We start from the raw sequence: 13220 nt of genomic DNA on the forward strand, positions 1-13220 counted from the left end.
AGCTGCCAGACATACAAAAGTGTGTGCTGAGTGGCGGAAACTAAATACCTACGGGGGAGGGGTCGAGCTGCAACCAGTTACAAACAGGCGGAACCTGGCTTTGCATGGATTGGCAGAAGCTGGACTCAACCTAGAAGAGAGACCAGACCAGGGAGGGCGGGATCAGCCCTAGACCCATTGCTGGAAGCTGGAACTACTTAGCGGCTGGGGCAAGGCCAAGGTTGAGCCTAGATGGGCGTGAGTGTAATTTAAGGTACCTGAGGAACGACTCGGGTGTGGGAGAAAGGTAAACCTTCCGGCCAGGAGTGAAAGGCTGAATTGCTTTGGGGAGCAAACCTCCACCATGAATCGGCCCATTCTCTGGTAATTCATAGTAGTGTACATGAAAAGAAATGTGTCAGGTGGGGACCCAGGTTGCCAAGGCAACGGTAGAGCGAGCACAGAAGTCAAATAGCAGGACTTCAGTGGTGCATTAATGGTCCCACACAGACCGGATTTCTGGGCCTCCTAGTACTTTGTGCTTTAGAAACAGGGCACTTTAGCAAACAGTAGGGGTTAAGGGGGGAAAGAAGGGCCGTGTGACTCAAAGACATTCAGGCTCTTTAATGTCAGGGGAGGTAGGAAGAAGTCAGTGCTGAGTCTCTGGGAAATTCTGCAGACCTTGTAGCTCTCTAAGCCCCTGAAAAAGAGAATATAAGAGACTGAACAGAGACTGGGTCCAGGCCCCATCCCAGGCTTGCTCAGAACTCTCTTCCCTCCGAGCCAGCCTGGCTCCAGTTTAGAGGAAAATATGGTCCTTCCCATCTCTGGCTCTCTCTCCTTCTCAGGTCACCACCCTAAACACTTGGAGATAGAGTCTGGGAATGGAGTGAGCTACTCTCACCTCTAGCAACATGTGGATATGGGCCTTGATATTCATGGAGTCCTTGGTGAGGTTGTCGCTGAGCCTGGAGAAAAGAAACAAGAAAGGTGAAGTGGGCAGGAGGATTATGCTTCTTCATCACTTCAAGAACTACCTACATTATGTATGACTTCCACACGGTAGGTGGTAGGACATCCTACTACCTGAGCTGCTCCTATGCAGAGATGCCTGGCTGCCATCTGGACTGCACTGATTCAGAGACATTTATTGAGTGCCTACTCTACACCAGGTCGTTTTAGGTACTGGGAGATAGCAGCAAACAGAGCAAACGAAAATCTTGGCCTTGTGGAACTCAAATTCTCATTATGGGGAACAAATGATGGGAATAAAATATGCAGTATGTCAGATGGTTACAAGTACAATGAAAAAATTAAATGTTGAGAGAGAATAACGAGTGCAAGAGTGGGGGGTTGTAATTCTAATTAGAGTGCTTAGGGATGGCTTCACCAAGAAGCACGTTTGAGTAAAGACTTAAAATGAAGAAGCGAATCGGAGGATGGAGGATGAGTGTTCCAGACACAAGGGGCAGCAAATGCAGAGGCTCTGAGGTGGGAGTGCACCTGGCATGTCTGAGGTACAGCAGAGAGGCCAGCAGGACTGGAGAAGGATCAGTGAAGGGGGTTTGTAGAAGGTGAGGTCACAGAGGTAAGCAGGGGAGAAAGATCATGTAAGACCTACCAGGCCATGGTAAGGACTCTGGCTTTTATTCTAAGTGAGATGGGAGCCAGAGGAGGATTGTGATCAGAGAAGGGATGTGAAATGACTAGGGTTTAAGAGGATCCATCTGGCTGCTGTGTGGAGAACTGACTGGGGATAAGGACAGCTAGTGTGGAAGAGGAAGTCCAGTGAGGAGGCAGTCCAGGTGAGAGAAGCAGACTCAGACCACAGTGGCAGCAGTTGAGGTGATGAGAAATGACTAGATTTGGGATACATTTTGAAGGTAAAGTCAACAGGATTTACCAAAGGAGGGTGTTGGGTGTGAGAAAGAGAACTCAAGGTAAAGACACCAAGGCCTAAGTGACTGGGAAGCAAGAGTTGCCTGAAACCATGCTGGCTCTGGGCTGTTCAGTTACATGAAAGAAAAAAAGTGGAAGTGTTAGTTGCTCAGTCATGTCGGACTCTTTGCAACCCCGTGGACTGGGGCTCACTAGGCTCTTCCATCCATGGAATTCTCCAGGCAAGAATCCTGGAGCAGGTTGCCATTTACATGAACCAGTCACTTTTTTCTCTATATGCCAACTGGCACCAGTCTCACCCAAAGAATCCTAATTCACCCAAAGGATCAAGGAAGGCCTTTGAAGAATGAGTAAAACAGTAGGATATACTCTTTTCCACAAAAAGTCCAAAAGGCAGGAAAGAGCTTTTTAAGGAGTAGTCAGGAGGCCAGAGTGTTAGAAACTAAGTGAATGGTGGAAGAAAAGTGGCACAAGTTAGGATCCAAGAGGTAGGTAGGGGACAGATCATGTAATCTTGATATTATGAGAGGAATATGGATTTTACTGTGTTGAGCTATCTGTCAATGTAAGAGTTAGTTTCAGGGAAATGAAATACTGTTAAGAAAAGTAGAAGGCAACAACAAAGGATATTAAATTGGGAAAAAAATACTATGAACCCATTTATATATCACTATCTCTCAAAGTTGTATTTTCTTTTTTTTTTTTCAAAGTTGTATTTTTAGTCTAGCCCTCTCTCCCGAATTCCAGCCTTGGGAGTTTTTTACTACATCTTCAGAAAACTTACTTCAACGTTTAATGATCACCTCACACTTAACAGGTCCCAGACTGAACTGATTTTCCCCTCCAAATCTGCTCTCCCCTTATCTTCTCCATCTCATAAAAGGGCAATTCCATCCTTTGCTCAGCCAAAGACCTGGACTCCTTTTTCTCACACCCCACTTCCAATCAAGCATTCTATTTATAATTGCAACTGCTCCATCCCAGGCAGTGTTTCTAGTCTCCAGTCCTTACTGTTCTCTGCACCACTGTCCACCTGTGACATACTATATCCTTTACTTGTTTATTGTTTGTCTGAATAGAATGTAAGCTGTGTGGGCAGAGATTTGGTCAGCTTTGCTCCCCCGCCCTGTATTCTCGGGAACCAAAAAGTATGTGGCACATAGTATACACTCAGTGTATAAGCTTAGTCTATGAAAGGTTTCAGCACTTTAAAAAAAGGAGAAAAGTATAAAGTTCACCAAATGCTAGTTGTAACAAAAGGGATATGTTTAATTTATTGCTACTGATTTAATATGTAAGGCTGTGTTAGTCAAATGGTTATTCTGTTTTTTTCTGTAATCATGTCTACTTATGGGTGTGGATGTGTACTCCTTTCTTTGTTATCAGAAAGAATATATACAGAGACCTGATCCCCAAACAGAGACATAGACTGAAAACAGGAAGTATTGATAGGCCATTTTGGTTACATAAAATAAGCTGAAGGAAAGTTATTTAAAGTGTTTCTCAAATAACCACACATTTTAAAGAAGAGAATGAGCTACACAGACTCAAATCTTCATCTCCTAGAAAGATTCAATTACTAGGGAGTCCTACTAATTATAATAAAATAATAACAGATTCATGGGCTTCCCAGGTAGCGCTAGTGGTAAAGAACCTGCCTGCCAATGTAGGAGATGTAAGAGATGTGGGTTCGATCCCTGGGTCGGGAAGATCACCTGGAGGAGGGCACGGCAACCCACTCTGGTATTCTTGCCTGGAGAATCCCATGGACAGAGGAGCCTGGCCGGCTACAGTCTATGGGGTTGCAGAGTTGGACACAACTGAAGCGACTTAGCACAGTAAGGAATTCACATTTCTCATCACACTAATAGACCAGATCAATAAATCAGAAAGACCAAATGGGGCTGACAATGACAAATACCTCATTCTGGGGAAAGACATCAAGTCTCAAAAAATTAAAATCTATTTGAAAGGCTTAGGAATCCGGTGACATAATAAGGAAGGCTTTGTCACTAAAAACAAAAAACAAAAAAACAAAAAACAGACTTGGTGTAAATGGCTGCTGGTTCAGAATTATACTGGCCTATTAAAGCAGGCCCCTCAATCAAACTATTCACCAACTGATCTGATCACTAAGATTTAGAAATCTCCACAGGTCTGAGGCTCATTTGAGTTTATGAACACTGAAACCTCGAAAAGGTCTGAAAAGAGAAGAATTACTGAAACCTAAGGTAGGCAACTGTGGAAGAAATGAATGAGACATAAAGTGAAATATAACCTAGAAGGTAGAATTTTACATCAGTAGTATTCACACTTGTGAGATGTTAATCTAAGTGTATTTGCTCAGCATCCCCTCACTCACTCCATCTGAGTGACTGAATGCTCACCATTCTCAGCAGTTCCTCTATCATGGCAGGCACACTGGTCCCCTTGCCAGGAATGCTCTTCCCTAGAGAGCCCTATGGCTTGTTCACTCAACCAAGTAACTCAAATGCTGCTTCCTCTGGAAGGCCTCATTTCAGAAGTCTCTCCACAATCACAATTCCCCTTCCCTGCATAGAACCTTACACTCAGTCAGAGTTCATCCTTTATCCCCACATTACCTCCATCACCACCAACAGAGATCTACTAATCCTTCAATCCCCACTTAAATCTATTTCCAGCATATGCTTTGAAATTCATTCAACAAACACAGGATGACTCCTATATGCTTTGTGCTATTTTAGTGACTTGAGACGTAGAGAAAATCTCTCCCTTTGCAAAGCTTATATCCTAATGGGAGCAGGCAATGAACATTATAAAAAAGTAAATCACACAGTAAACATTAGGAGGTCATAAGTGCTACAGAAAAAAAGAAAAAGTAGAACAAGGGAGGGGAATCAGGAGTGCAAGGGTTGCAATTTTCAAGTTAGGTTATAGGAAGTGACATTTAAGCAAGACTTCAAGTGAATAAGGAGAAAGGAAGCCATGCATATATCGGGGGGAAAGTGCTGTAGGCAGACAGAGAACAGTTACTGCAGTTGTGCTGAGGTGGGATCACTTTGTGGGCATTTAAAGAAGCCTGTGAAGGTTAATGTGATGAGAGCACAGTGAATGAGCAGGAAAATTAGCAGAAGGTGAAGTCAGAGGTAACTTGTTTTACTGTTACTGATTTACAGGCTGAGACCTCCAGGATCTGGTCAAAACTGTGCTGGTGTGTAACAGTTATAGCCCTTGTAGAATGTAAGCTTTCAAGGAATTCTTCTATCTTGTTCATACTGCCTCCCCAACACCAAGCACAGAGCCTGGCATACAGCAAATGCCCAATAAATTTTTGTGTGAGTGAACAATACAGAGACCATTTATTGAGTACTTATTATGTGCTACACCTGGGGCTAAGCTTTGCATCCCCACTGTTCTCTCCCCTACAGAGAGGGGAAAGTGGTTCCTAGGTACCATCCCAGGTAGCCAGGGTGAAAGGGGGAAGAAGGATGTTACAAATGGTGTTGTTTTAGACAGTATCCTCATGCAATGGACTTACTCTGTGAGGAGATTGCTCTTACGATCAATGAACTTGAGAGCTTCTGCCAGTGTCAACTCCAGGAAAAAACCATATCCAAGGGCCACATAGATCCGTGAAGTGTCTGGGCTAAGGAAACAGTGGTGATCAGAAGTGGAGAAGTCCTTGTCACTGTTTAGCATACTACACAGTTTAATATTTATTTTACTCCCCATCCCCCACCTTCCCCAAACTGAAGGTCAGGGTGGGCAGAGAATTTGTCCTATTTTATTTACTGTCACATCTTCAGCACCGAGCAGTGTCTGGTTCATAGCAAATACTAACAAAAGTATTTGCTGAATGAAGGAAAAGGGAAGCTGAACCCTGTGGGCTCAGAGGGGCAGGTAGACACTCACACCACTGTGTCAACGAAGAAGTTACAGCCCAAATCCACTTGCATATATAACTCCGAGTGATTAGCTTCCTGTGGGGCCAGGGAAAAAGAGGTAGGGATCAGTGGTCAACTTTTAGGTCAGGTGACAGGTTTTGGTCTTGGGTATCTCCTCTCTTCCCCCTCCTTTGCCCACAAAAAGACTACCTAACCCTGGCATCTTTACCTGGAGTCGCTCAATGACATTTCTCAGTTGAAGGTATTTGGCCAGCTGCTCATATACCTTGTCGCGATGGTCCAGGACCTTTCTGATGGGACATGACAGGACAAAAGTAAAATGGTGACCAAGAGGAAACCCTGTCCCTCTTGGAATATCTCACACCATGAACCCCTGAGACTCTCCTGTCACCAGAGTCTAAACAGGAATTTTAGTGCAGAAGTCAAGGTTTGGCCTCTGGGTCAGATTGCTTCAGTTTGAATCCAGGCTTTCCATTTTACTAGCTGTGTGACTTTGGCAAGTGAGTAACCTCTTTGGAACTCAATTTCCCCATTTTAAAAATAGGAATGAGGAGTATTACTTCATAGAGTCATTAGGAGGATTAAATGAGTATTTACTATAAGGCATTTAGAATAGTGCCCTCCAAACAAAGTTCTCTATGTGAGTTAGCTCTTATTTACGAGTATTATTATTACACTCTACTCCCAATGCCTCCCTCCAATCAGAATATGACATTCTCACCCTAGAAAAAAATCCTCCATCTCTTTTAGGAGCTCATAATCCTAGACCTGAACACTCTCCTTCCTGCTCTGATTAATAATGATAGTAATAATAATTTTTTATACTCATTGAGCCTCTAGTATCCAAGTTAAACCCTTTGCAAGGACTGAATACACTGAAAACACAAACCCACTGCCGTGGGGAAGGTTGCATTAACTTCCCCATTTCACAGATGAGGAAACTGAGGCACAGCAAGTGGAGGCGAAGTATGTATTCACACGGAAAGCAAAATGGTCAAGCCAGGATTCGAACCTGAAAACTCCAGCTTCAGAACTCTAATTCTTAACCCTTTAAGGTCATCGGAAGCCGCGCATGAGCGTACACAGGCACCATTGAATCACCAAGTCTCCCTCCTCACCCGACGCTGCACCCCGGATATCGCCCCTCCTTCCTCCTCGAATGGCGCACGGGGCCGGGCTCTGAACGCCTCACCCACCAATCAGAAGGCCAGACCCTGACTTCGAACGCCCCGCTCACCACGTGGACCGCTCCAATAGCTCCGCCCCCCGTTCTGTCACTTACTGCAAGTCCCGCTGCAGCACGTCAGAGATGAAAGCCTCGTAGCGCAGCACTTTCTCCGCCGTGGCCTCCACCGCCCGCCGTTTAGGGGGCGTCGCCATGATGGGCTCCTGAGGAATGGGGAGGGAGAAAGACCACGTTGAAGACCACTGGTCTCAGTTTGGTCTCAAGCACAGTACAACTGCACCTTTTCAGTGTTGGGAGTTGAGTCGTCCGGCTTATGCCGAGGGTTCAGCCTTCCGCCCCTCCCAGCTCTGGGACCCCATCACACAGGGACACCCAAGCGCGGCCGTTACCTGAAAGCCGCCGGCAAAAAGAAGTGTTAGTAAGAACCGTGGCTTCCGGGTGGCGCGGGTAAATGACGTACGGCGGGGGCGCTGGCCAACCAAATAACCAGGGTGGGTTAGGCAGTCCTGAACGGAAAAAAACGCCGGAGAGAAGGAAAGGGCGGGGCTTTAAGAAATCCGCTGATTAAGGAAGGCTGAAGAGCGTGGGAACCTGGACTGCGCAACAAGCCTATGGGGATAGTGCACTGTTGCTGGGGGTGGGGTTTAATGGGATTTGGCGGGTTCCGGAGGTGGCGGTACACACAGAGCGAGTACAGCTTTTGGTGTTTAAAAGTCAGAGCTTCAGAAGCAGCCCGGCAAGAAAAGATTATGAATGTCGTCTGTAAAAAGGAAAGTATATCCTTGCATCGCCCTGGATTTTGAGTTTTCACAAGGGAAGCTTGGGTTTGACTTCCAATAATGGAAATAAATGTCAGCATTAACATAAGTTTTGAAAAGAAGACAAATTTTCTGATATGCACCTTTGACGACTCCAGCTCTGTAGCCCGCAGTCCATGACTGGAGTTCAAGCAGAGGTTGATAACGCACTATGTCTAATCAGTTCAGTTCAGTTCAGTCACTCAGTTGTGTCCGACTCTGCGACCCCATGAACTGCAGCACGCCAGGCCTGCCTGTCCATCACCAACTCCCGGAGTTCACTCAAACTCATGTCCATCGAGTCGGTGATGCCATCCAGACATCTCATCCTCTGTCGTCCCCTTTTCCTCCTGCCTTCAATCCCTCCCAGCATCAGAGTCTTTTCCAATGAGTCAACTCTTCGCGTGAGGTGGCCAAAGTATTGGAGTTTCCCCTTTAGCATCAGTCCTTTCAAAGAAATCCCAGGGCTGAATACCCAGGGCTGATCTCCTTTAGGATGGACTAGTTGAATCTCCTTGCAGTCCAAGGGACTCTCAAGAGTCTTCTCCAACACCACAGTTCAAAAGCATCAATTCTTCTGTGCTCAGCTTTCTTCACAGTCCAACTCTCACATCCATACATGACCACTGGAAAAACCATAGCCTTGACTAGACGGACCTTTGTTGGCAAAGTAATGTCTCTGCTTTTGAATATACTATCTAGGTTGGTCATAACTTTCCCTCCAAGGAGTAAACGTCTCTTAATTTCATGGCTGATCACGTCATTTAATTGGGGCGTCAAATGGAGGGTTGCTGAAGTCCTCTGCCCAAGATAGGTTATCTTGTCATTAGAAAGAGTTCCTATGTTTTTATTTAAATGTGTAAACTTTGTATTTATTTTTATGTGCTCAAATTACCGAATGGATTTATTTCCTATGTTAGATTTTCAAATAGCCTCTAACTCAGTAAGTCCAGGCCTGAAGAAGAACTCCAATGCTGGATCCCCCAAATGATACTTCTGGCTGCAGGCCCTAGAGCACCCACCATATCAGGGAAGTTTTCCCAGATAATTTGTGGGTTTGCGGTCTAAAACCAAGCTTTGTTTCAAATGCTCAAAACCTGAGCAAGTCAAACTTTTCTTTACCCTTAGAACAAGACGATTGCAAGGAAAACTTTGTGAGTTTAAAAAATTATTTTTGGTAAATCATCTCATGTTACATATAGTTGCAATTATATTTAGTTTGATCAAAAGAGACAGTAGGTAGGTAGACAAATATTATCGAGTTAATCTATACAATTTTCCTGTGCAGAAAAGGGTGTTACATTTATTATCTTTATTTAACATGGAGAGCACAGAGTTCTGATGAGCTGGAGATGGTTTATTAGCTTACATTTCACAAAAAACATTTTTTATTATGGAGTCCATGTAAGATTTCTTTTTTAAAACTTTTTTTCTGTTTCAAAATGTTTTCAACTTCATTTTAAAATGTCAAACCTACACGAAAGTTGGCACTGAATGCCCATATAGCCTTTACTTAGATTCACCAAATGTTAATATTTGACAGCATTTGCTTTCTCTCATTTCAGACCATCCAATAATTGTTGATATGGCTGCATAGCATTCCATCTTTTGGATGACCTCAGATTTTTGAGCCAGTCTTCTGTTCCTCGATGTTTGGATGTGTCCAGTTTTTTTCGTTCTTATAATCCAGAATGAGATAACAGTTTTTGTTTTCAAAATTTTCTGTGCAACCATGTTTGTTTTCTTGTGACAAATTTCTAAAACTTAATTTGTTGATCTAAGGGAGATCATTGCATTGTAAAGCAAGTGTTAAGTGACAATTGTATATCTACTTCCAATAACAAACTTCCTCATCCAAGTTTTACATCAAGGTCAGCACACTGTGGCCCACTGTTTGCTGACCCTTGTTTTACTACTGTCTGCAAGCTAAGAGTACTATTTCCATCTTTTAGAGGCTTGAAAAAAAGTAGAAGGAGTATTTTGTGACATATATGAAGGAGTTACACGGCTCAAAATAGCCTGGAGTTAAAACTCCCCTCTGGGTCCTCCCCACCATTCTATGCAAAACAAAGAACTCTCACCTGGAAAAAAAAAGAAAAAGAAAGGACATTAAGGTTGATTACGCCCAGCTCCCAGCAGGTCCCAGCCTCTGGCAGATCTCCAGAATTCCTTGCCCAAGCTGTTTAAGAGATAACCAAAGCTGGTGGAGTTACTTCCAGCAGGGGTTTCCCGCCCCCGCCCCCATTCTAGCTAATTAAACCTCCCCACTTCCCTAGCTTTGGGAACCTGGGCCCTGAAGGGGCCCAATAAGGCAAGAGCCTTGAGAAATGCACTGTGCAAATATATTGACTTTATTGTCTCCTTTCGGGAGCCTCACAGACATATCTAGGTAAAAAGATCGTTAAATAAATGCTGTCAGTCATTGCAAAAAAAAAAAAAAAAAAGACAGAGAGAGAGAACTAATCCGAACAACTTTGGAGAAGAACAGGCCCCCTTAAGACAGTTCAGTTCAGTTCAGTCGCTCAGTCGTGTCCGACTCTTTGCGACCCCATGAATCGTAGCACGCCAGGCCTCGCTGTTCATCACCATCTCCTGGAGTTCACTCAGACTCACGTCCATCGAGTCAGTGATGCCATCCAGCCATCTCATCCTCGGTCGTCCCCTTCTCCTCCTGCCCCCAATCCTTCCCAGCATCAGAGTCTTCTCCAGTGAGTCAATTCTTCACATGAGGTGGCCAAAGTACTGGAGTTTCAGCTTTAGCATCATTCCTTCCAAAGAAATCCCAGGGCTGATCTCCTTCAGAATGGACGGGTTGGATCTCCTTGCAGTCCAAGGGAATCTCAAGAGTCTTCTCCAACACCACAGTTCAAAAGCATCAATTCTTCGGCACTCAGCCTTCTTCACAGTCCAACTCTCACATCCATACATGACCACTGGAAAAACCATAGCCTTGACTAGATGGAGCTTTGTTGGCAAAGTAATGTCTCTGCTTTTCAGTATGCCATCTAGATTGGTCATAACTTTTCTTCCAAGGAGTAAGTGTCTTTTAATTTCATGGCTGCAGTCACCAGCTGCAGTGATTTTGGAGCCCAGAAAAATAAAGTCTGACACTGTTTCCACTGTTTCCCCATCTATTTCCCATGAAGTGATGGGACCGGATGCCATGATATCTTCATTTTCTGAATGTTGAGCTTTAAGCCAACTTTTTCACTCTCCTCTTTCACTTTCATCAAGAGGCTTTTTATTTCCTCTTCACTTTCTGCCATAAGGGTGGTGTCATCTGCATATCTGAGGTTATTGATATTTCTCCCGGCAATCTTGATTCCAGCTTGTGCTTCTTCCAGCCCAGCGTTTCTCATGATGTACTCTGCATATAAGTTAAATAAGCAGGGTGACAATATACAGCCTTGACGTACTCCTTTTCCTATTTGGAACCAGTCTGTTGTTCCGTGTCCTGTTCTGACTGTTGCTTCCTGACCTGCATACACATTTCTCAAGAGGCAGGTCAGGTGGTCTGGTATTCCCATCTCTTTCCGAATTTTCCACAGTTTATTGTGATCCACACAGTCAAAGACTTTGGCATAGTCAATAAAGCAGAAATAGATGTTTTTCTGGAACTCTCTTGCTTTTTCCATGATCCAGCAGATGTTGGCAATTTGATCTCTGGTTCCTCTGCCTTTTCTAAAACCAGCTTGAACGACAGTAGATTTCCACATACATGCCTATATATACTTACTCTTTTCTTGGGTTAGTTAGTGCAGCAGCTCACTAATCTGACTGCTGCCCCTTCTTGCCTCATTGAAGGTGATCTGTTCCTGTAAAGTGCCGGTCTCGTTCTTTCTCCAAACTTCACTTTCTCTAATTCCCTTACCCTACATTTTTTGGTGCCGAAACCCGGGAGGTTGAGGTTACTTCTCGTTCTCCATGGCCAGCTCTTCGGAGCATGGAAGCCTGCCAAGCTCACTGTTCTGCTTGGGCTTTGAAGACCTCCTCAAGAGGATGTCCTGTGCCTTCGTGAGCGGTACAAGTCATGTGTAAGGGCTTTATTGGTTTTCCATGTACCCGAGGAATACTGGTCTTTCTCTCTCTCTCTCTCTTCCTCTTTTCTCTACACTTTCTTTTTCTTGAGACCAACCAACTCCAGGATAGAGGCCTTCTGCCATTCGACTTCCCTCCATCCACCATGAATTCTCGCCTGACCCAGTAGCCCAGGTAGACTCTAGGGTGCCATAGACTATTGTCCTTTCCCGGTTACAGGGGAACCCTCCGGCCTAAAGGCCCTCTGAGGAGGTACTTGGGGGATGCCCCTCCCTCCTTCAGAGTCTCTCTCTCTCTTTGCCTAGTCAAAAGATTAGGTGACATCTTTTCTCTCGACCGGACAGTTGCTAGCCATTTGCTATGGGGTCAAGCCAATCCATCCCATGGGACTCTCCCTTGGCCTGCATAAAACGAAACCTCAAACCTCTACTCTTGACCGATCTCAAGGTTCATAAACTCAAGTCACTTCGTACTCAAGTTTGGCCCCAATACAATCTAGATAACCAAAACCGTTGGCCTGAGTTCAGGACTTTTGATTTGAGTATTTTATCAGATCTCACTAACTTCCTCAAACAGAATGGCAAATGGTCGGAGGTCCCCTATATTCAAGCCTTCTGGGATCTTAGAAGCCATCCTTCTCTCTGCAAGGACTGTTCTACCTATCAAATCCTCCTCTGCTCTCTTTCCCCCTGCATTACAAAAGAATCCAAATCTAAAGCCCCTAAAAGGCCCCCTAAACCCTCAGGCTCCGATTTTGACCTGGCAGACAAGCCTCCTCCCTACCGCCCCAGAGAAGAAACTTCCAGAGATGAGATCCCATCCTCTAGCCCTTCCTCCTCCAAAACAGTAAGCAATGACTCCAAAACCCCAAAAGAGAATTCCACCGTGCCCCCCCCCCCCCCCCCCGCAACATTGGCCACAACCCGAAGCAAACATGTTTCCCTTCAGAGAGGTAGCAGGACTGGAGAGCCCTACACGGGTTCATGTGCCTTTTTCAATTTCTGATATGAGCCAAATTGAAAAAAATGGGGATCCTTTTCAGAAAATTCTACTACATATAGAAAAGAATTCCTCCGCCTTACACAAGCATATCATTTAACCTAGAATGATCTTTACTACATCCTAAATGCCACTTTAACCCCTGATGAAAAGGAACGGATATGGCAGGCAGCTCAGACTCATGATGATCAGCTCCACAACCAAGATAGGACTAATCTGGTGGCTGATGATGCAGTCCCTTTAACTGAGCCATGGTGGACATATCAAGCAGGTAATGCCAGCATCCGGTACCTGCATCATATGATTACTCACATTCATGTTAAAGCTCTCACATTCATGTTAACTATGATAAGATTAGGGAAGTGACTCAAGAAAAAGATGAAAATCTTGCTCTTTTTCTTTCACGGCTTACTGAGGCAGTCCAGAAATATACTA

The 13220-nt window shown here is 44.6% G+C and overlaps 1 protein-coding gene across 1 annotated transcript; it reads right to left on the minus strand.

The window, feature by feature from the left end:
* Positions 1 to 584: 584 nt before the first annotated feature.
* UXT (ubiquitously expressed prefoldin like chaperone) lies at positions 585 to 7459 on the minus strand. Its single transcript, XM_052663783.1, has 7 exons — positions 7341 to 7459; positions 7048 to 7154; positions 5974 to 6055; positions 5773 to 5840; positions 5399 to 5506; positions 884 to 947; positions 585 to 679 (listed from the first exon to the last, which is right to left on the minus strand). The coding sequence occupies exons 2-7, from the start codon at positions 7143 to 7145 to the stop codon at positions 629 to 631; spliced, it is 471 nt and encodes a 156-aa protein (XP_052519743.1). The 5' UTR covers positions 7146 to 7154; positions 7341 to 7459; the 3' UTR covers positions 585 to 628.
* Between the last annotated feature and the right edge of the window lie 5761 nt (positions 7460 to 13220).

This window comes from Budorcas taxicolor, chromosome X (genome assembly GCF_023091745.1).
Source record: "Budorcas taxicolor isolate Tak-1 chromosome X, Takin1.1, whole genome shotgun sequence".
NCBI lineage: Eukaryota > Metazoa > Chordata > Mammalia > Artiodactyla > Bovidae > Budorcas > Budorcas taxicolor.